Here is a 22456-nt window from a genome sequence, read left to right on the forward strand (position 1 = left end):
AGGGAAATCTTTCAGATAAGAGATGCGTCTTTGACGAGGAGGCTTAGCACCTCCTTTGGTGGATGACTGAGGCCTATCTGACCTGTAGCATACCCCCCTTCAGAAGTCACGGTAGTGACCAATATCTCATGCTCAACTGGGAGGTACTTGAACGATGTGGAGATCAGAGTCCTCTGATCTCTGGTGGAACAGCACCATTGAATAAATCCTCTGGAGCAGTGATCAAAGCAGGTCAGCAAGGGCCCATGGGCCCTTTAGCTGGTGGCGCTGATGTTGTGGAGCTCACTGAAACTTCACAGGATATTTCCAATGGTTAATCAGCTGGCGGGGTCCCTGAATTTCAAGGCAAACTAACTCCACAGGCGTCATCTTGCCAACCATGAATTGCGTCTGCTCCTGGGGGTGGCGCAGGGCATCTTCGTGAAGCAGGTATGTCCTTGGTAAGCCTTGTTGACTACTTCCCAAAACTCCCTGTGGGAAGAGGTGGAGGTCATTCTGGCTGCTCTCAACCAAGTGTGTATATAACTGATGGGCTAAATTGGTCACCTGGTGTGAAGAGAAGCAAGCTGGCCTCCTGAAGGAGAATCAACTGATTTTCTGTTGGCACTGTCCTTGCCTGGCAGATTCTTGCTGTAGGCATAATTAAGGGTTATCTATGCACCTTTCTTGTTTGCATCATCAGCACTTCCAATTCAAATCATTAGTTAATAGGGCTCTCACATACGTTTCACCCTAGTCCCTTCATTATGCAGCAGTGGGACCTTAATCTGGTCGGACCTTTTTGATGTATCCTTTTGAGCCTTTCCACAAATGAAATGAGGTCATTGACCCGTAGCAAGCTGCAGGCCATGTCAGCTCAGCTTCGAAATGCTCCACTGCCCTTAATGAGCAAGTTTATTATCATCAGTAACCCACTTTTTGGTGGATGCAGGATGTAATTGAAGATCCCTTACCTTTTGAACCCCCACGCTTCAGGATCCAGACTGGACTTGCAAAGTTTCTATGCCTAGCTCCAGCATACCAACAGTGGAGCCTTCAGGCTACATGGCTGCTCCGTCCTGCCTTGTGAAGTGACAATAGTGAGGCACATATAGACCCCAGCCCTGCGTGTGGATGTTATTTTCACAAGACAACTTCCACACCCTCAACACAGAGGTACTTACAAAATCAGTGATAGGACAGTTTGCAAAACGTACGTTAAGATCTTATAACCAAGAGACTTCTACTCCACAGAAGAAGGGGGAAGGCAGGCCCAGAGAAATCTGCTATTAGAGCATTACTGAAGTAAGCAACTTGTTCTCCTGATGGATACTTTTATTCCCAGATTCCATACCATGTGAATCAATATGAAAACATCAACCTACCATTGGATGTGGGTCTGAGTAACATACTTTATATCAGGATGTCCTACAGGACCGACCAGGTAAAACGGCCCTCCCTGTGGACCCTGGAGTCAATACAGTAGTGCCTGGAGTAGGTATGGACGGATGTCCAAGGGCAGCTTCATTGATGCCTTCCTCAGCAATGCCTCCAGCCAGGCCTGTAGCAGCGGCCTTTGCCGTGGTAGAGTGAGCCTGGAGGCCATCAGGCAGCTCCTCCTTAGCAGTCAAATCTTAGCTGAGATGCACATGACACTCGACCTAGAGAAGGTTCTCTTCTGGACAGTTCACCCGTTCTTCTCATTGGCGAATCCAACAAAATGTTTGTCGTCCACACAATGCTCCTCAGTTTTATCAATACAGAAACTATGGGCCCATTAAGGATGCAACTGATGAAGCCTCTGTTCCTCCTTTATGGGATATGGCGGAAAGAAAAGCATGGAGCAGGAGGACTTCTCCCACAGGGAAGGTCAACACCACTTTCAGAGCAAAAAAGCCCCTGTCAGGAAAGGTGGTGGTATATATTACGGATGTACTGATACGTCTTCCAATGAACTGACAATACATTGACATAATTGCAATCAGGAAGATGTTCTTAAGAGTCAATAGTCTAAGGGTACAACTGTTTATGAAGCCAAACGGAGTGCACATCTAAAAAGAAAGAACCAAATTGAGGTTCCTGTGCAGCATAATAAAGGGAACAGGCAGAAACATATGTAAACATTTTCAGGAAATCCTTCACACTCAGTGACTCAAACAAAGATGCCTGATCTGGCAAACCAGGACCGGCCAAAGGTGTTAACAGGTACACCTCCGGAGTGCCCACAGCAAAATATAGTGGGCCACGGATAAAACAAAATAACCCTAGCCTGTCGGTCTTCACACCCTGATAAAAACTGAGCCTAGCCACTAGAACAAATCTTTTAGATTTGGTAATGACAGTCGAAGAGCATGGATTTTAACACTGAAAAAAACAGGTGTTTCTGAAAACCACAAAAAAAGTAAATGAAAAAAAAAATTCTTCCAAGAGGTATTTGATGGAACAGATGAGTCAGAGAAGTAAGCATGGACAAAAGGACCACTCCGAGAAGTAAGCATAGACAAAAGGACCTCTCCGAAAAGACAGTCTGTCTGGAATTAATAAACTATGGCTACAGCTGCACAAACTCTACAATACTGCTACACTATTACAGAAGAGACTGTGCTCCTTCATTCGGAAAAAAATCCATCTCTTTCAAAGGCCCCATATCAGGTACAATGGCTGCTACAGGTCCTAAACTTTCATTTGAGTATTTTGCATTGTCAAATTTGTAGTTTCACTTGTTCCATTAAAAAGTAGAGATCCTAGCACACAAAGCCTTGCTCACTAAAAAGCCAGTACTGGATATAGGAGTCACACATGACATGTGGCCCTCTTGGAAGTAGTGAAGAGGGGAAAGTACGCTACTTAGTCCGATGGAAACACTTGTGAGCAAGTAGTGAGAAACAGATAACTCCTTGCTAAACGAATTAATAGTTTATGGGAGCAGATATAAGACAACATAGTATGTTATTATGCCACAGGTTTACTTAATCTTCTGCAGCATAGTTTCAATTTGTGGAAGTCATGTCAGACAAAAGAGCCTATTTGCGCACTGTGGCTGGAGAGTTACTTGCAAGATGTAAGATGAGTGACAGATGTTATCTACTTAGTTTGTTGTATATTATTTTGATAATGGAAAGCTGAAACGCAAGTTAAATGACTAGAGGATAAAGCATGCTGGTAAATGAAGTTTGCACAGCTCAGAGGTTATTATGAGTGGGATACTCTAAATAACAATCGGTCTAAGGACCGTTTTCCTCTTTAACAAAGATAAAAATGCATTTGGAAATACATGCAAATGGATCCCCATTAAATGTCAAAGTCACAGCAGAAGTATTAGGTGCCTTACCTTGTAGGCAACTGTTCATTGGACGTAGTGGTGTAGATTCAAATGCTCTGCATACCCCTGCCATCTTAGTGTTGGACTCAGAAGTTGCAAGATGGTTTTCTTTGAAGGAGTCTTTAAAGTCACAAGGTCTCGTGAATCCTCCTCTGGGCGTAGATGCACACCATAGGAGGAGTCTCCAAGACGTCGTGACTCGAAACACTTCTTCGAAGAAAAACTTGCAATCTCCGAACCAAACACTAGATGGCAGGAGGATGCAGAGCATTTGTATCTACAGTAGGCCTGGGCGGTAAATTCCGTCCCGTTTGCGGAATTTGCGGAATTTGGGTAATTTCGCGTTCCGCGGAGAACGCGAAATTGCCCAAAAATCTGCGTTCCGCGACTTCGCGAAATTTTTTGCTTGTTCGCGTTCTCAATATGCGTGTTCGCGAGATATTTCACCCCGAGCACGCAAACAGCGATCGCGAACAGGCAAAAAGTATCGCGAACAAGCAATTCCGCGTGTTCGCGGAATTTCTGCGTGTTCGCGGAGATTTTTTACCGTTTCGCGGAGATTTGCGTAACGCGATTACGCAAATTCCGCCCACCCCTAATCTACAGCCACACATGCTATGAACATACAGTTTCGACAGCATGTAAAAACTTGAGACATAGTTAATCGGAAAGTTATGACATGACTAAATGGAGATTAGGCTGGTAACAGCTTTCAAATTTGTGGTGGAACTGATAAATTCATAGGAGAATCCCCGCATTAGAATTTTTACTACCATAATATTCTGAAAGGTTAAGCGCTCAGTTGCAGATGGCACCAGTGAAGAGGGTGGGGTGCGAAGTCAAAGTGAGATCAACCTGCCACAATGAAGGAATAGGCGTTCAGCATGAGGCAAGGATCTCCAGCAAAGATCAGATTCGGAAGGCGCAACTGTGTATTCCACCTGCCTCGGGCCCCAGCTCACAGAAACACGCAGAAAGAGGCACTGAACCAGTAAAAAGTCTGCATGTTTGTTAAAATGGACCTTAAGCTTACCCACTGACAGAATGCTGAGATGTGTAGCAGATAAATACTGTGCAAGGCAGCCCTCAGGAGCCCCCTCAGCTAATGAAAAAGTGAATATACTGCAACTTGGTATTGGTTACAGGAAGGTTATGAGGTCCATCAGCCATAAAACAAAACAGAAACAGCTTCGGCAGCTGGTCTCATGACCAGCATTCTCCAACCAATCTGAATTCACTGTACTATTCCTGCCCACATCAAATGGTTACACTGGATTGGAAACACCTGGGTGCCACAAGCTCTTGTCCGAATTGTGGTAATCATGGGAGAAAAGAGATCTCTTCAAGTAGTAAGTCAAGTGCACAGATATACAAGCAGACAGTGAATGATAGTATATGCCCTTTTTCAAATCAAGGTAACTTACATTTCACCTGTAGAATACCAATAAAAAGAGCAAATGCTGCTTTATGGAAACGTCACTGAACCTAAACTCCATTCCTAAAGCGGGATGTTACCAGCTCCACCATTAAAAAAGCTATTAATGCAACTTGCAGCACCAGTTATTCCTCATGTCTGCAAAAGGATTGGATATGTGAATGATTTGTTTCAACGAAAAAAGTATCCAACCTACGACCACAAGGGTGCTCCTTACCAAAACAGAGGGACAGAGGATAGTGGGGTAGGTAACCCCAAGTGGGTACTGTCGCTCCGTGTGACTAGTGTGGGGAAGGAAAAAAAATCATTTTTTTATATAACCGTCACACACTCTAGTAGTGTCATGCTTCATCATTGGGTTCACCCTGACTCCTAGTGGTCAGGGTGGGCTCAACCATATTCCAGGGAGCACTTCTGAGAAGAGTGACCAGGAGGCTTGACTAGAGATTAAAAGTCCCTCACCTGCTCCAAGGTATCCCCTTATTAGCGGAGGCAGTGGGGAAAGTAAAACAATACATAGCGGGTAATGTGGACTATTATGGTCCTATGACCCTGTTTCAAACTGACATGTTTCAGCCCTACTCTAAAGCCCAAAAAGGTCCAGGGCTTTTATCAGGGCTACGGAGCGGTACCTCCCTGGGTTGTTGCTGAACTTGATACGTGGCTAGTTTGTGCCAAATAAGTAACAATCGGGCAGTTATAATACTTGCCCATGTGCAGTCTTTGTGCAGGATCGCCTAAAACAAGAGCACATTGTTATCCATATTACAGTGTGCGTACATTTCGCATGCTCATTTTGTGCAAACACTGCAACCAACACTGTGTTAGGACAAAAGGTAGAAATGGTAGCATGCATCTCCCACTGCATGCAAGTCATATAGTGTGTAAGTGAGGCTGCTGGTTGTACACATTGTCGTTCTGTGCCTCTGTGCAAGTTACCATAGGTAACAGTTGTCAGGACGTTTGTTACGTGGTCCCCTTCTTCATTTCAATCATTCATCCATACCGCTAGTGTGCGTGCATACAGCGCATGTATTCTCTTTTTGGGATCACCTACTAGTCATCCTGACAGAGTTCCATACAACCCTCTCTCTCGTGCAAATTTAGTTGATACGAGGAGGTTCATAAATCCCCATTCAAGGAGTACCCATCAAGCTTATTCAACTTTCATTATCTGAGTGATATGTATAGGACCAGAATTGGAAAATTCAAGCACATTTTCACACCTAGAAATACTCACCCACAATTGTTGGGTATCGTGTATCTAAAGAGCAGAAGCGGGACGCCCTGTAGTCACACTCTGTAGGTGCCATACAGGAGAAACAAAGAGGGAGAGGCAATTTAAAAAGGTCGGTCATCCTACTTTCGAGAAGTAGGAGAGATCTATTACCGATTTCCGTTTGTATGGTGGAGCCACTCACTTCCTCAAGGATCCTGCCCCAGCTATTAGACTAGTTTCCCTCTGCGTCTCCCGGCTTTTGGCGGTGAGGAGCCGGGGGCGCCTGTTTAAATGGATCACCGCGGGTCAGAGCCTGTCGAGCTGATCCGCGTTATGTGAGCGACATATGGCGTACCATGTGTCGCTTGTGTTAGAGACATTGAGCTCGGACTACAAAACTAGCAGAATCATGGGAAGTGTAGTACCGTTATTGGTGGTCTAGGAAAAAAGTTCAATTCGTTTTTAAGTGATATCAGTGTGTATCTCGCTCGAAGGTGAGATCACCACATGGCGATTTGCTAGTTGTAATGCAGTTGGTATAGATGTATGATTGACAAGGAGTAGTATTCCTCCTAATAAAAATGTAATGTGAACCAAATGGGACCGCATTATCAAATTGGTATGCAAACATGTATACAGGTCAGCCCCAGTCTGTTGATATTAAGGTGGTATCATCAGAGAAAAACAGGCTATAGACAGTTATAGTTTGTGGCTTAATAGCCCGAGTTGTATCTTCACAGGATTGTTCATGCAGGTCCCAAGTTACATGCTTTTCTTTTGTCTTATTACCTACAATATGTTCCAGTAATGTTTTTGGAACTTCTGTACGGTTATTACAACAACTACCCCCATGGATGTCATCGTTCAATCCTGATTTGTATATTTCTAACTTGTATACCCAGCGCTGTTCTTTGGTCAGTAACTTGTGTGTTAGAGCCTTAACAGGGTCCATTTTCTCTATTACTGACCAGTTCACATCCGTATCAAAGTGATTTTTTTTCCAAGAAATGTGTTGTCAGTTTTGTGGAGATTCTTTTGCATCGTATAGTGCTCCTGTGTTCATTGATTCAAATTTACATTTTCCTTGTGGTCATCCCGATATATCGAAGATTACATGGTCAGGTAGTCATGTAGATTAGGTTATTACTGTTACAGTTAGTATGCTGTCTTTGTTTCCAAAGGGTAGGGAGTCCCAAATCAATATTTGTTTTGACTGTTTTGTAACTGCACAGACCATGCATGAGCCACAGGGGTAATGTCCAGTGACACGGGGTTGATTCCATAAAGTCAGTTGGCGGTCGGTTTGGGCTTTCCGTGTCTCACTATGAACTAACATGTCCCTTAAACTCCTGTTCTTTTTAAATGAGAAGAGGGAAGTTTGTAGGATAGTTTGTTTGAAGTCAGAATTCTCCAATTCTTAGTTATTATTTTCTTAATGGCATTGGAGCAGGAATTGTATGTGGTGACACAGATTAGAGAGACCGTTTCATGCCTCACATTAGTATCTAGTAGGGCTGCCCGTGGTGTATTCTGTGCTCTTTTCTTCACCGGTTTGATAATCTTTGCCGTGTATTCTTTCTCCTTTAATTATTTTGCGAGTTTTTCTGATTTGTCTTTAAAATCTTGTAGGTCAGAGCAGTTTCTTCAGATGCGGAGGAACTGGCCTATCGGGACATTTTCTCTCAGAGCCCAGGGGTGGGCACTGTTGAAGGGCAGTAAGCGGTGGCAGTCAGTTGGTTTTGTATATAGGGTGCTTACTAGTCTTTAATTTGTTGCCAGGATGTTCAAGTCTAGGAAGGAAGCTTTCTCTTTGTTAAAAGTCATGGTGAAGCGGAGGTATGGATTGAGTTGGTCCAGCCATTTCTTGAAGTCTTCTATGGTGTCGTCTGTGCTGTGCCATATTTGATTCGAAAAGTTTTATATCGCGCTGGCTAGACCCGGAGGTATCAGAGCGCTTTACATGAGGACAAGCATTTTTTCATAGCATAGTTACAAGTTACAACATTGCAAGATACACAGTTTGAGAGCATAGATACTAGTTGCTGGAGCACAGTTGCATGCGTTAAAAACGAATACTTAAGGGAAAAAGCAGGCAAGGGGAGAGATTCTGGGGAGAGAGGATAGGAGCAGGAGAGGGAGACCAAGAATGAAAGAGGGAAAGAGGTGGCGGAGGGAGAAGGAAACTTAATTGGGAGACACGGAAAACCGTGTCCAACGTCTGGTGTGCAGTGATCCCAGTGGAAAAGGTGTCGTTCCCACACCTCCGCTGTTTGTGGCTCCCTATACGCTGTGGGCACTCTCAGAGGGGTCACTGAGACTCCAGGGCATAAATACTGGTTACAAGATACACAGTTTCAGAGCATAGTAACCAGTTGCTGGGCGCAGTTGCATGCGTTAAAAACGAGGTAAGAGGAGAGAGTCAGGTGAGGGAGCATAGGAGCCGGGGAGGAAGACAAAGAATGAAAGAAGGAAAGTTTGAAGAGTTTTATAAAGCGCTGGCTAGACCCGAAGGTATCAGAGCGCTTTACATGAGATAGGACATTGCATCAGAAACATTGTTACATAGTTACATCAGTTACTTATTAATGCGTACACCCGTCTTATGGGGGGTTGAAAGGTAGAGGGGAGAAGGCGAACAGGGGTAAGGAATGCAAATAGTAAACACAACGAGGAGGTGAGGAGAACAATGTCTGATGTACGGCTGGGTAGGTGCCGGCCAAGGGGTGAACCAGAGCCAAACTCCTCTTTAGCTGCAAGAGACAGCTCCACCGGGCATCAGCCAAGGTTGCTCGGGCACTGCGGAAAATAAAGACAAGTTCTGGTTTCCGCACAGGAGGCATCGTCAAAATTTCCATCAAAAGTATCGGTTAAAGTGTTGGTGGGAGGTAAATGTCTGAACTGGAGATCTCGTTAGGGTTCATTGCCTTGGGATAGGTGGTTTTGTTACCGTAACTCAGTTGCAGGTCATCCTCATTTAAGTCAGGCAGCAATGGAGATAAGGAAACCAACTCATATATAAATGTTATGCTCTGGGCAAACGTGCTGCCGATAGATGTCCCGTGTTGTTGCAAATATTGTTGGCTTTCGAATTGGAAGAAATTCTCCGTTAAGGCGATATGTGCTAATGTCATAATCCATCCGACTAGGGCTTGCCAGGGCAACTCTTCATTCAGTTAGAGTCAAGAGATAACGCGTAGGCTTTCTTCTTGTGAAATGCTGGTGTGGAGAGAGGTTCTACATCTAAGCATATGAAGGTTTTGGTGGTGTGGTTATATTCCATCTCGTTTAGAAGGTTCAGGAGATGCTTGGTGTCTTTGATATATGATCTTATTTTAGTGACCAGAGGGCGAAGGAACCAATACGTAGATTGTGATAGTGGTTCAAGGAGTGAGCCAATCCCAGACACAATGGGTCTGCATGGTGGTGGTGTTCTTCCCATGTGGATTTTTGGCAGTGTATATAACTGGAGTTCTAGGTTCTTGGGTGAGTAAAAACTAATGTTCCTTTTTATTGATCCAGCCATTTTGTTGGGCCTCCTCCGTCAAGTTTATTATCTTGTTTTGTAGTCTTTTAGTTGGGTTTGCTTGAAGTGGTAAATAATGTCTTGTGTCAGAGAGTAGTGTTAGACACGCTTCCCTGTAGTTTTTCTGGTCCTGGATCTCGATGGCCCTACCTCTGTCTGCCGGTTTAATATCCAGGTTGGTCCTGCTGTCGATGGAATCCAAAGCTCTTTTCTCAATTGTACCGAGGTTGTGGGATCCATGTTTCCTAGTGTCCAGGTTCTCCACTTCTTTGATAACCGCTTTTCCAAAGGTGAATACCTCTGGAGGTATAGTAGATATCGGAGGGTTGAATTTTGACTTATTCTTCATCGTGCTGTATCCACTATCCCATTGCGTCATTGGGACTTCTTAAATAAAGAAATTGACTCAAATATGTCTAAAAATCATATATGCACACCCCCGTCATCGGGCTCAGAGTCCGACCTCAGCGAATGATGCAGAAGGTACATTTCATGATTAGAGGGGCGGGGGTCCACGTATGGGAATACTTGCAGGAGGTACTCTGTGTAATATGTACAGATGACGTATGGTTGTTCCAAAGTGATATCACCTATGTTGATTTTGCAAAAAAGAATTCAACCTATGTCGTGAACGTGAACTCTGTATATGGAAAGGTGCAAAATTACTGTTAATAAAAATTGTTTTATAAAAAAAAAATATGTCTAAAAAATTAATGTAATTCACATCTGGTTTTAAATTTGCCCTTTCTCGCATATATGAATGATTCAACAGCATTATTAAGCAAAAGATACAAAAAGGTCTGGATGCACCTTCCAAGGGTATGACATAGTTTAGCTGACCTTTTACTACAAGTTTAACCTAATGTTCTCTGGTTTTAAATTAGACTGTAGAAAACTCGCAAAAGATTGGCATCTATTAAACTAGAGTGCAGTACAAATTCAGTAAAATATAAAAAGCTGTCACTACAAGCATAGTGTCCTGTATATGGGGTGCCATCTTCTCACCAATTCCGTTTCCAGTGCCAGCCAGTTCACCTATGAATCACAGATTAAGGTTCATTTGTTTATAGTTCAATAAAACTAAACCATAAATAAAACACACAGAATGCATGAGCTTGTCATTTGAAAGCCCAGAGTTGAAAACTGTGTCTTTTATGACACGAAGTATGGAGGCCGCCATACCACAATAACTTTTTAAACGCCCCTAGAAGAAAATTCAGAACCACACATGTGGCGTCATAATGAATATAGATGAATGCAATTGCATCTTAGTAGAGGTTCTCTGGAAGTGGTAGAAAAGATGGAGTCAAACGGAATCAGAAGTTGATAGAAATTCTCTGGAAGTGGAAGAAGATGAATTCCAAGTCTTGTACTCTCAGGCAAGTTGAACAGGAGTTTCTAACCTTGCAAGAAGCTCAAGAATGCTCTAAAAGGTGGCACTCCGTGCTATCGAACTGTACATAACATTCTAACAAACGTCTACTTTACAGACAAGAACAGGTTTTACAGAAAGCATTTTAGTAGTTTGTTCATACCTGAACTTGACTGCGTTCCTCAGTGGCGTGTTCCCAAACCGGTCCTTAACATGAACAGTTGCACCATTGTTTAACAAGAACTCCACTGTAGGCAGGAGTCCTTCAGAACATGCCACATGGAGAGGGGTTCGACCATCATAATCTTCACTGCTCAAGTTTCCACCCTGAAACACAAACCAAGAAAAATTTACCACAATTACTACACCAGCCCGGCACAAAAAAATTATGCCCTATGTTGGAAGACTTCGTCATAAACCGCGACAATAGCTTCTACTACATCTAAGCAAACAATATTTTGCAGCATTATATCAACATTTCTTTTTGATAAGATCGTAATACACATTTCTTGTCCCTCATCACTCATTATGGATCTTAATTGACAGCTTCAAATAAGTCTACTTGTCTTCCCCAGAAACATTCAGGTTTGAGGACAGCCAAGCAGATCGTAGACTTTCTTTTCTAATATCCAACAGCAATTCACCCTACGCCTCCACTTACATAGCAGGGGGAGATGCTGCTGCCCTCCATGTTTGGTCGATGTCCTCTTGTCCCTCAGGAAACAAGCCTCACAAACAGATTTAGGGTATCTATGTCATCTAAGTTATTAAATTGGGCTATCTGAAGTGTCATTTGAAAGGTAACTTCTATTATTTCCGTTAGTGCCCCAGACAGGCTATTCCAGTAAAGTCTCAGGGACTGACAGTTCTCAACAATAAAGTCATCATTTGCATTTTGGTAAACAGAAATGCTCTTCCCATCGCCTTTGATCAATCAGTTGTCTCACAGCATAAAGACCTACTGTCAAATATTTAGGGGCCTATTAAGATGGCGCGCGGAACTGAGTCCACCCGCCATCCTCGCGGTGTTGATACTGTCCGCCAGAAATGCGGCGGTCCCGCACCGTGAATTAGGATGCGACCACCACCCTGGGGCCCACAACGGGCCCCTAAAGCCAATCCCCGCCAGCCCTTCCATGGCGGCATCGCCGCCATGGAAGGGCCTGTATGAAACCCACATCGTAATATGGCTGGCGGTGCCTGCTGGGCACCGCACCATATTACTGGCCCAGCACTGCCCAGCCAGCAATCGAAATGATTGCCGACCGGCAGAAAAGCGGCAGACGAACTTTTCGTCTGCGCGATACCCTCACCGTCATAATATGGCGGGGGGTATTTCACGTTACGATGGCGTAACGGTCGCCACCGCCGAGCCGGCGGTGGTGACCGTTACGACACCGTAAAGAGTTTCTAAGTTTGCAAACTATGAATGCCATTTACACAGACAATATTCATATACTGTGGCAAAATGTAAGTCAATTTTCTGTCAAGAAGGTTCAGGTAACGAGTCTCATCGAGCTTTGCCACAAGTTTGCTGACGACATGACCCGAGGTTGTTCACAATTTCCTGCAGTTTAATTGCAGTCAACTCAACATTTTGAATCTGCCATACAATCAACTGAGTAACAGCATATTTGGACTCAATTGAATTCGCCCATTTGAAGAAAACAAAATAAAGCAATCAAAATGCATCGGACAGCAGTAAAATGACAGTATACCTCCACTTTGATATATACACAAAGGTGAATAAACACAGTATGACATCAGTAGAAATGTGTGTACGACATACGATTTCACGGATTGTTTCCAGTGCATTGATGTCGCCAATTTTCGCAGCAGCACAAGCCAAAGATGGTGTCAATGCATCCCGAACAGCTTCTAATTCCTGAAATGTAAATACAAGGCTGTTACAGTGCAAAAGCATATACCATTTACATTCAAATGCCACTGCTAACATGCTGCAGTAAAATCTTTTCACAGGAATTGCATTTCAAACATCTTTCAAATCATATGAAACAATAGCCACTGAAATTAAAAATAATCTTTTCCTGTAATGTACGGAATCCTTACTATGTCCTTCAATTAATCATTAGTGCGTGAGAAGTTGTACTGCATGGCAAGTAGCCATTTCAGAAAAGGGAAACAAACATGTGAAAAATGACAGTATCACATAAGATACGGCGTCAACATTTAAATGTGCTTTAACATAATATTTCAAACATCCAGGTCTTTAATTTCTGTTCAGCACCTATGCACAAACAGACCTAATACATTTTAAATATTTCTTACACAGACCAAGACTTTCACAACACATCAGAAATCAGCTAGCACCCCATCAGTGGGTCCTGGGCACAGTTTGGGAAATGCTACCCTAGATAAATAGATAGAACCCAGGACTGGAGAAGGGGAGCGGGGAAGATTTGGGGGACTGAGAGGGGGTAGGTGGGTGCAGCACCTGCCAAAGATGGAACCCAGAAACAATGACTTGTTAAGGACCATAGTGGTGTGTAGTACTACATGCAACTGTGTGACTAAAGTACTTTCTATAAGCGATAAGCAATGGCTGGACATTCAATTTATTGGGTTGGCTGGTTGACTGTTGTGATCTGCGCCCAAGTACCCCCACACTACCTCCGTTAGAAACCTGTGGCTCCTCGCTACTCAGTCAAATGAGGAAAGTGCTGCACTTGGCCCAGTTTGCACACCGACAGAAGAAAGTGCCCCCAGACATTAAAGGCAAATGAACTCAACCCCCCTGGTTGACGGACAGTAACACCAAGTCTGCCCCCAAGGCCCCCTAAAAAGAGACTGAAAGCATACGTTCTAAAGTTGTGTTTAGATCCATCCATGAGACGCACACATATACACTAGCACTCCGGTAGCTGTTAATAGGTGGAATTGCTTTCCTCTTTGGGGATCCTGAGAACCAGAAACTCAAACCTAGCGCTCCTTGTCTAACATATCACAATACCATATATGTAACATGACTGATCTTGACTTTTTCAAATTAAACTATGGTTTAGGATGGAGCCTAGCATTTACACTGCATTTCACACAGCCATCGAACTCATAAAAATCAGGTTAGATTGAACTATCAAGTACCTCTTTACAACTCATGCCAAGGGATTTAGCAATGACTTGAATGAACTTGCTGTCTCGAAGAGAGATCTTGGCTTCACAGTGGGCGACTTTTATTTCACCTCTCAGATTCTCAGACAGCATCTTAGGGGGAAAAAAAACAATCAGCTAGTTACAAAAAAATAAACAAGAAATGCTACCAAGACGAGTTGTGTTCTTCAAATTTATATGACCTAACAAAAAACACAGCTAGTTTACTCAAGTCAGTTTGGCATCAAATCAAGCGCAATCTTGATTAAAAGTGAAACTACTTTGTAATCCTTTGCTGCTTCAACTCTCTTCATAGTGGTCTATGTTCTGTTGTAAAAGCACCCAAGCTTCATTTGGGGTTTTCTAGATCAAGATTTGGTCATCGGTACAGCAAATCCATGATGAAAATATAATTAAAGTATTTACCAAAGTTTTTTCAGAACTTGGAAAAGTTATATTTAAAAAACTAGAATATCAAAAAGCTGTTTTTTGGAAGGAAAAGGAGTTCCTTGTCTTTACAGTCTTTACTTAAACCTTCCAACTAGGAGTCTGCTTCCCAAGGTATTATGAATGAATTTCTCCTAACCACCATCTCCCTCTTCACAGTGCTTACAATGTGAGAGGTGAGTTCATGCCTCTGTAGTAGGCATCCTTGCTGCCCTCTCAAATATACGAAATATACAAATAAGTAAATACAAACAGACATACAAACAATGCAGCTCTTTCTGGACCAGGTATATTTCAACCTGACCTCTAGATTTTGGTGTTTGCATGATTCTAAAGAAGCACACATCTGGATGCAGGTGCTGTTTGTGCCTCTTTATCCAGCTACATTCCTTTATAGGTCGAGCCTAGCGGCAGCGCGCATGCGCTGCTCGCTCTGCGTGACATGCTGTATTTGGGTATGCACTAGAAGCCCCGCCCACTCTGCCCATATTTTTAATTGCCTTGTGCCATTTTCCTTCGTGAACGCTGGCTTCCAATTTATAATGAGGCTTGTTAGTCCCTAGTTTGTACCACCTTGTCTCCTTTAGTTACCGCCCATCAGGACTGGACCTTTTACTGGTGTTGTTACATGAGCTGCTTTATAAGTTGGTGACCACTATTTTCGTTAATGCTCCTCCCCTATTCCACACACGACATCTAGCACGCCTACTACTGTATTTTTTAAATTACAACGAGCGATCCACTTTAACTATAGCGGCCGCACGTATTCACTTATTTAATTTACAGTGCGGTCCGCATTCAGTTTAGGGGCCATGCTCATTTAATTATTTATTTTACCGTACGGCCACTTTCACATTAGCGGCCAAGCTTATTTATTTGATGAATTAATAGCGTGGGCCAATTTCACTTCAGCGGCTGCGCAGCGTTTCTTAATTCATTTTTACCCCACATGCGCTTTCACTTTAATATTGTCCGAGCCCCTTTGTTTAGACACTGCTCACTGTAACCTGAATACTGTGAGCAGCATCTGAATAAATGGGCATGGCCAACATTGAACAGTCTCCTAGTCATACGAAAGGAAAGATAGAAACAAGTCACACAGCATAGTGCAAAATTTCTGAATTATTAGGCAAACATGTGTTTTGTTTATTTTTGAAAGTGGACAGATGATCTTGATCTACCCAGATGAGGATAAGTATTTCCCACTTCAAGATGCATGTCAGTTTCCTCCAATCCCTCAAGTTCCGCCTGATAACGATCGTGCAGCATCTTAGGCGCAAGCCATGCCTTGGCACATGCACTCTGCTCTGCGACTGCCACCAGGGTCACCTGGGTTTAAGTTCAGGGCAGGAAGCTTGCTGGAGCAGCCCTACCACAGCAGGGGTGATTCGCACCACTGGGTTGCTGCCCCAGCCAATTTTCTGGTCACTACATTTTTCAAAAGAGCAGTGTGTCAGCAGCACAAGGTGACGGGGAGACAGTGGTTTGGATGGGTTTCAGACTGTCAGAGTGATCAACTCATCGCCTCGGAGTGACAGACAGACGTTTTTTCAATGACAGGATTTTTAAAAGCGAACGTACCTCACAGTACATATTGGCGGTATGTGTGTACCTTGCACATAAGATACTGTGCGCGTGCCCACACCCATTCCAATAGGTTTATAGCTGCGTTTATTGAGTTTTTTCTGGAGCCACGTATCAACGCTCATCTGTCTTCAGACTGCCAGAGGCAACTGGTCTGCCAGGAGATTAACTGATTTCCAATATATTTATATAGTGTATGTGCTGATATGCACAATGTAATTATCCCATTTATTACCAGAGTTAAGTGTGGCGAGCAACTGGGCCGATAAATGGCTTATTACACTCAGTGTATCTTCGTGTATGGTTGAAGTCATGCTGTTCTTTCGATGTGCACTAGTAACAAGCTAAGGTATTTAACCATAAACAGAGTACGAGGGCTTCAATTAGGCCACTGTGATGGAATCACGATCATTTGGCATTATGAATAAGCCCCCAGCATTTTCTTTTTTAAACAATTTCTGAATGGAATTTATGGTACACGAAAAACTTGAGTTTCTTGCCAGAGGTAATTGCATTTTAGCATGGAAGGCGGGCTGAGGCTAAAAAATAAATACTCCCAAAAAAATCTCTACACTTAAATTCAGTTTTGGGGAAACACAGGCGCTTTATTAAAAAAACAGGCCAGGTGTTGGCTCTCTAGACATGGGTGCGCTTCTGTGAATCTGCAAAGCTCTCCAAGCTGGGGAGCCATCTGCTGGTTTCTCCTTGGGGGGGCTGCCTGGCCTGAAGATCTGTCAGCCAGTGACAAATAACCCTGTCTGGCTCGGCTGTTCCTGCTGCTGCTGCTGTTCCTGGTTTGACTGAAAGATTGAGTTACAAGGACTTGTGTGTAATGGAGCTTCTGTCCCTACTGTATGGTTTCTTTCAACACTTAACTCCCCTAAGGGCAGGAGCTCGGGGTTCCTCAAAGAGTAGGTGCTGTGGTGGGTGAGTGGGAGGAGGATGGGGAAGGTCAGGCAAGGGTGACTGTGATAGTGCAGGCTGTTGGGTTTACTCAGTTTTATTATCTGCAGTGTGTGGGATCCTTTAAGGCACACACCATACTGTGGTTAGAAATGTCCCTGATCTTGGGATTGACTTTCAAACCTCTCTCAATGATAGGTGATAGAGCTCAAAATCTCTCAAAAGCCATTCAAAATTTGTGTCTGTGTTTGCATGTGGTTGCAACAATAACTCATTTTTAGGTCGAGCCTGGACAGCACATGCGCTGATCTGCGAGACATGCTGTATTCGAGTATAGACTTGAAGCTCCGCCAACTCTCCGCCCATATTTTTCATTGGCTTCTGTCATTGTCCTTTGTAAATGCTGGCTTCTGATACGTTATTAGGCTTGTTAATCCCTCCTTTTTACCGCCTTTTCTTCATTTGTAACCACCCATGAGGACTGGCTTTTACTTCTGTTACATGGTATGTCTTATTTAGTCAGTAAGCACTATTTTCTTGAAGGAGTTTCTCCTACTGCAGGCACGACATGCTTTCCTGCAACATTGAGCACACCATGCAAGCTTTCACTTTCCAATCAGCCCGGGACAATGAAGTGAAATAGGTATTGCATTTACAAGAGTTTTAGCTACTGGCATTGTATATGACAATGCCAACAGCTTAAACTCTCGCAAATGCGAGACCTATTGCCTTGCAAATGCTGGTTAGGTCTTGCCTACACACAACTTTACCAGTGTGTTATTGAAAGACCTAGTATGAACAATGCCAGTACTAAAGGTGAGCTTTGGGTTAGCCCATTGCTTATCATTGGTTCACTTTCTTGTCTTATTTGCTAGCTTCTTATTCCACAATTTGTCTTCCTATTCTTGCGTTTGTCCCTCAAATGCTGCCTAGCTTCTTCACCATTTTTTTGATTGGATGTGTTTTCCTGATTTCTCCTCTGTGTGCTGCTTTCCCCCTCAAACATCTGATCTTTGCACTCTACATGTGGCTTTTCCACACCCTTGCTACTTTGCTCAGTCTCCTCGCTTTGCACATTTTTCCCCCTTAATTTACCACTCCAGGATGGGCATCTCCCATCATGGGTAAGCAATTTTTCAAGGATGCATGTGCATGCACAGTGACCCATGCTCTCATAGAGGGCACATTACAATGGCAGGCGGTAGCAGTGTTTGGGACCGCCCGCTAGACATGCGGCGGTCCCACCACTGCGATTAGGATGCGCCAGCCTGGGCCTTTAACATTGCGGGCGGTGCTGCTGGCTGCAGCACCGTCCGCAATGTTAAAGGTGCTTGCACCGCATTTCCCTGCACCACGCGGCAGGCACCACACGGTGCCTGCCACTTGGTGCATGGAAATGCAGGGGGTTACCATGGGTACCCCCCAGTGCCGCAACACCCCCCCACACACACAAGGGGGGCTCGCAACGGGCCCCCATACCCAATCCCTGCCCGCCAGCCATGGAAAGGCCTCTTCAAACCCACATCCTAATATGGTGGACGGTGCCTGCTAGGCACCGCCACCATATTAGTGGCCCTGCTCCATCCACCAGGCAATCGGTGCGATTGCCTCCAGCGTAAAAGCGGCAGATGGACTTTGTCTGCCCCGGTACCCACCACCATCCTAATTTGGCGGTGGGTAAATCACTATGTGATGGCAGAAGGACCACCACCGCCGGCCCGGCGGTGGCGGTCCTTCCGCCATCATTATGAGCCCCGTAGACATCATGGAGCACTGCCACTGAATCACACAGACAGTGCACTTTTTTTGCGAATGCCGGTCAGCATAAGCAAAACCGATTTGTTTTTCTTTTTACGGATTCTGTACAGCAATTGAAAAAGCAATGGTAAAACTAATAGAAGAGGCCCACTGGTTTTGCCAATACTTGCTGACAGACCACAGAATGTAATGGCTGGTTTGAAACAGACAGCTACAGCCACCACACCATAATGTGTGTTTAAAGATTCTAGCACGCCTTTTCGGTCCTGCCTGCGTTGCAGCGCGCAAGCACTGCTTCGCCATGGCGAGATGTATTGTCGTCGCTTTCGTGTCCGGCTTCTCTGGAAGCGGGGTTGGTGTCCGCCCTGTCGGCATTAGGCCCCGCCCACCTGGACTGGAGATTTCGCTCGCGCGCTCGTGCATGGCGTCTCTTCCAGACACGCGTGTTTATATATGCTTCGCGCTTTCACTTAAGGTGAAAGCGCGATGCATAAATAAACAAGCGGCAGACACGCGGTTCTGGGAGACAGCAGGAGTCGGACCTGGAACCATTTCCCTATAAACATTTCTTACATGGTTCACGCAGAATTATCGGTCTCCTGACTGTTACCCCCCACTCCCAGGATCCCTCCCAGCAAAAAATGCACTGGCTCGTTCTCAGTGCTCTGTGATAATACATTCCTGGGGGGCTTAGTCATCCTGGCAACAGGACACTCCTGGCCGCCCCTCTGGTGATGTAATGCAATGCTGGACCCGTGTGTTTGCAAGCACAACAGAACGCGCAGCCTTCTTCAAAGAAAATGGCAGCTCTGACGCCGGCTGCAATTTATATATACTTCTCCTGAACGCGTCACTAAATCCTTTGCAACCCAGATGCGCTTTTCGCAGGGGGAAGAATGTCAAAACATATTTTTAGTGACTGAACAGACTGAAGAGTGAGTGCTAAGAGAGCAACAGAACAGAGCCATGCAGTCTGTGAAAGGCGCTTGCTCCACTGCCTGGCAATTGCCCCAGGTTGTACAACGTGTGTGCTGATGACATGCAGTAGGATGGTGTTTTGGTCATAATGGTGAAGTTGCGGACTGTTACTGCCACCTCTGGCACTGAATTGTTGGCTTTTCATGAGGCATTACAGCATTCTCAGCGCACGCGGCTGTTCTTTTCATCAGCATTCCCACCCCGACTCGGGCTTTTCATGAGGCATTACAGCATTCTCGGCGCACGCGCCCGTTCTTTTCATCAGCATTCCCACTCCGATTCGGGCTTTACATGAGGCATTACAGCATTCTCGGCGCACGCAGCCGTTCTTTTCATCAGCATTCCCACCCGACTCGGGATTTTCATACATCACACCAGGGGTTTCATGAGCTGCCTCAGAGAACATACAGAACAGTATGCGTTTCCATGTTTTAAATTCTTCAACGGCAAACTGTCCACCCCGACTCTGGCTTTTCATGAGGCATTACAGCATTCTCGGCGCACGCGCCCGTTCTTTTCATCAGCATTCCCACCACGACTCGGGCTTTTCATACATGACACCAGGGGCTTCGCGAGCATTTGCAATGCAATAGGTTTCGCATTTACGAAACTTTCAGCTACTGGCATTGTAAATGATAAAGCTTTTATCTGTGTGTTGATTTTAAAAACTGATAAATAAAAGGCATTGTCATTTACAATGCCAATAGCTTAAAATTTCGCAAATGCGAGACCTATTGCATTGCAAATGCTTGTTTCCTTCTTGGTATGCTTAAGGTTCTAGCCTTAGAGTCATCTCTTGGTTTTAACGTTTGTAACTCTTAGCACGAGGGTGCATTATTGTTTTAGTTGATTGTAGTTTTGTCTGGCATTTCTCCCGTTTCGTGTAAATTCTTTCAGTTGAAGAAGCGGGTCTCTGTTTACTTTTGTTTTCCCACAACACTTTCCTATCTTTGTGTGCGATCACTACTCTTCTCACCAGAAGACAGCACCGCTCACTTGTCTGATGACATGTAAACTAGTGGTACATAAACCACTGGAGGGTCAGGGACCCCGAAAGCCAGTCTGTGCTCCAACCAGGTGGACGGTGGGAACTCTTTTTCCATCCTAACTCAATGGACCTCTGTTTCTCTACTTCACCTCTAGTCAGGAATCCCTCTTAGGGCCAAGCGCTCTTTAAAAGTCTAAACAAAGCTAAGGTTCCAAAGTCACTTCTTCCTTCTGTGTTACTCCTCAGTCTCCCAATCTCCCAAGCCAGTCTCCCAGTCCTCTCAACGATTTCACAAGTACTGACTCCTCTTAGGACGCACTCACTAGTTAAAAATAAACAAAAAAAACCTATCCATGACCAGATTTTAGACTTGGAATTAGACTATTGCAGGAATTGTATCAGAGCACGCTTTGTTATGAGAAGGATACAATAATCTAGCCGCGGCTCCTCCATTAGGGGGGAGGAGCGTCACCCCACTGCTGAAATCGCTGCAAAGGTGAAAAATAAAATGGCAATTAAATTCATTTATTGCCATTATATTTTTCACGGCTCCCAGCCGGGGCGGAGCCACTGCTGCTGAATGGCAGCAGAGGCGTAGTGATGCTCACTCCTGTTTGAAGTGTGCATGTCACTTTGGCCAGCTGTCTTGTGACGGCCAGCCTGACATGCGCACTTTAAACCTCTCTAACCCAAGCTGTCCTAGATAGCTGTGTGGACAGCAATCACAGGCCCCCCTGTGCCTGAGGGAGTGTCAACCCAGCCCGCTCCAGGCAATCCTGGTATTTCTCTCATGCTGATTAGCATTATCAGCAGCATGAGAGCAGGGTCTGGATTGGTAGACGGGAGTTAGTTCTGAAACCACGCGCTATAACTAACAGGGAGCACACCGAGGACCGGAGTTGGTGAGCCCATGGGTAAGTAAACATTTTATTTTATGACAGACTGACAGGCCCTGTGAAAGAATCACACTGCCTTAAGCCTCATCTTCAGAGCGGTCAGTCGTGGCTCGTTAGAACCACGGTTTATAATTAGCCGTGACTTAGAGCTTTGGCGTGGACTCTAAGGGCATTGCTGATTTCCCACAGTGCCAGTTGGTGGGTTAAAATGATTAATTTTCTTGCCCCTCCACTTATGGATGTCACTAGCCACCACAGCACTAATCCCACCCCATATAAAATCACTTGCAAAGACCGTGTTCTTCAGACAGGTGGGTGTGTCACTGTTATTAGCAAAGACAAATATGTTTTCTTCTCCCTCACCAAAACCTGTTTGCCATCTGGCTGAGATTTTCATAGTTAGTCATCCATCACCATACTATTACTTGTTTACTATATCATCCTCTCAGATCTGTGCCATGCTTTGCCTTAATCACTGTGGACTTAATACTGTGGACTTGAATTCCCTTTCTGCCACTGGGTGACTGACTTATGGGTGAAGTTCGCACCTGCACGAAAGTTACCAACATTTTGAACACATGCCCTATGCAGAGTCTTAACCAATCGGTGACAGGCCACACTCTGGACCTCGTACTATCCACTCTAAAAATCTCAGTTGCCTCGGAATTACCCCAGAGCTGGCCAGATAATTTCTCTCTCTCGCTCTTTTTAAGTTTGACTCTGCCATAAATCTCTATGTATACTGAACACACCATTGGCAAAGCCTGGCTTAAAGTCACTCTCACATTTCACTATGCCCCTTAATAATGGAAAAGTCTACCTGTCTCCTAATGTGAATACTATTAATTCCACTTTTAATGTTTGAGACATTAGAGTTACAAGTTTTGAAACTTTAACACAGAAGCATTCTGTCCTAACCTTTCCTAACCTTTTACTGGTACATG

At 44.5% G+C, this 22456-nt stretch overlaps 1 protein-coding gene across 1 annotated transcript in view; it reads right to left on the minus strand.

The window, feature by feature from the left end:
* ASPG (asparaginase) overlaps positions 1–22456 on the minus strand; it is a 374392-nt gene that overhangs the window by 49103 nt on the left and 302833 nt on the right. Inside the window, exons 10-12 of the mRNA XM_085626272.1 lie at positions 13953–14072; positions 12640–12735; positions 11014–11177 (exon numbers count right to left, since the gene is read on the minus strand). Of these exons, the coding sequence (XP_085482398.1) occupies positions 11014–11177; positions 12640–12735; positions 13953–14072 (380 nt within the window). The remainder of the gene's footprint in view (positions 1–11013; positions 11178–12639; positions 12736–13952; positions 14073–22456) is intronic.

This window comes from Triturus cristatus, chromosome 9 (genome assembly GCF_964204655.1).
Source record: "Triturus cristatus chromosome 9, aTriCri1.1, whole genome shotgun sequence".
Lineage (NCBI taxonomy): Eukaryota > Metazoa > Chordata > Amphibia > Caudata > Salamandridae > Triturus > Triturus cristatus.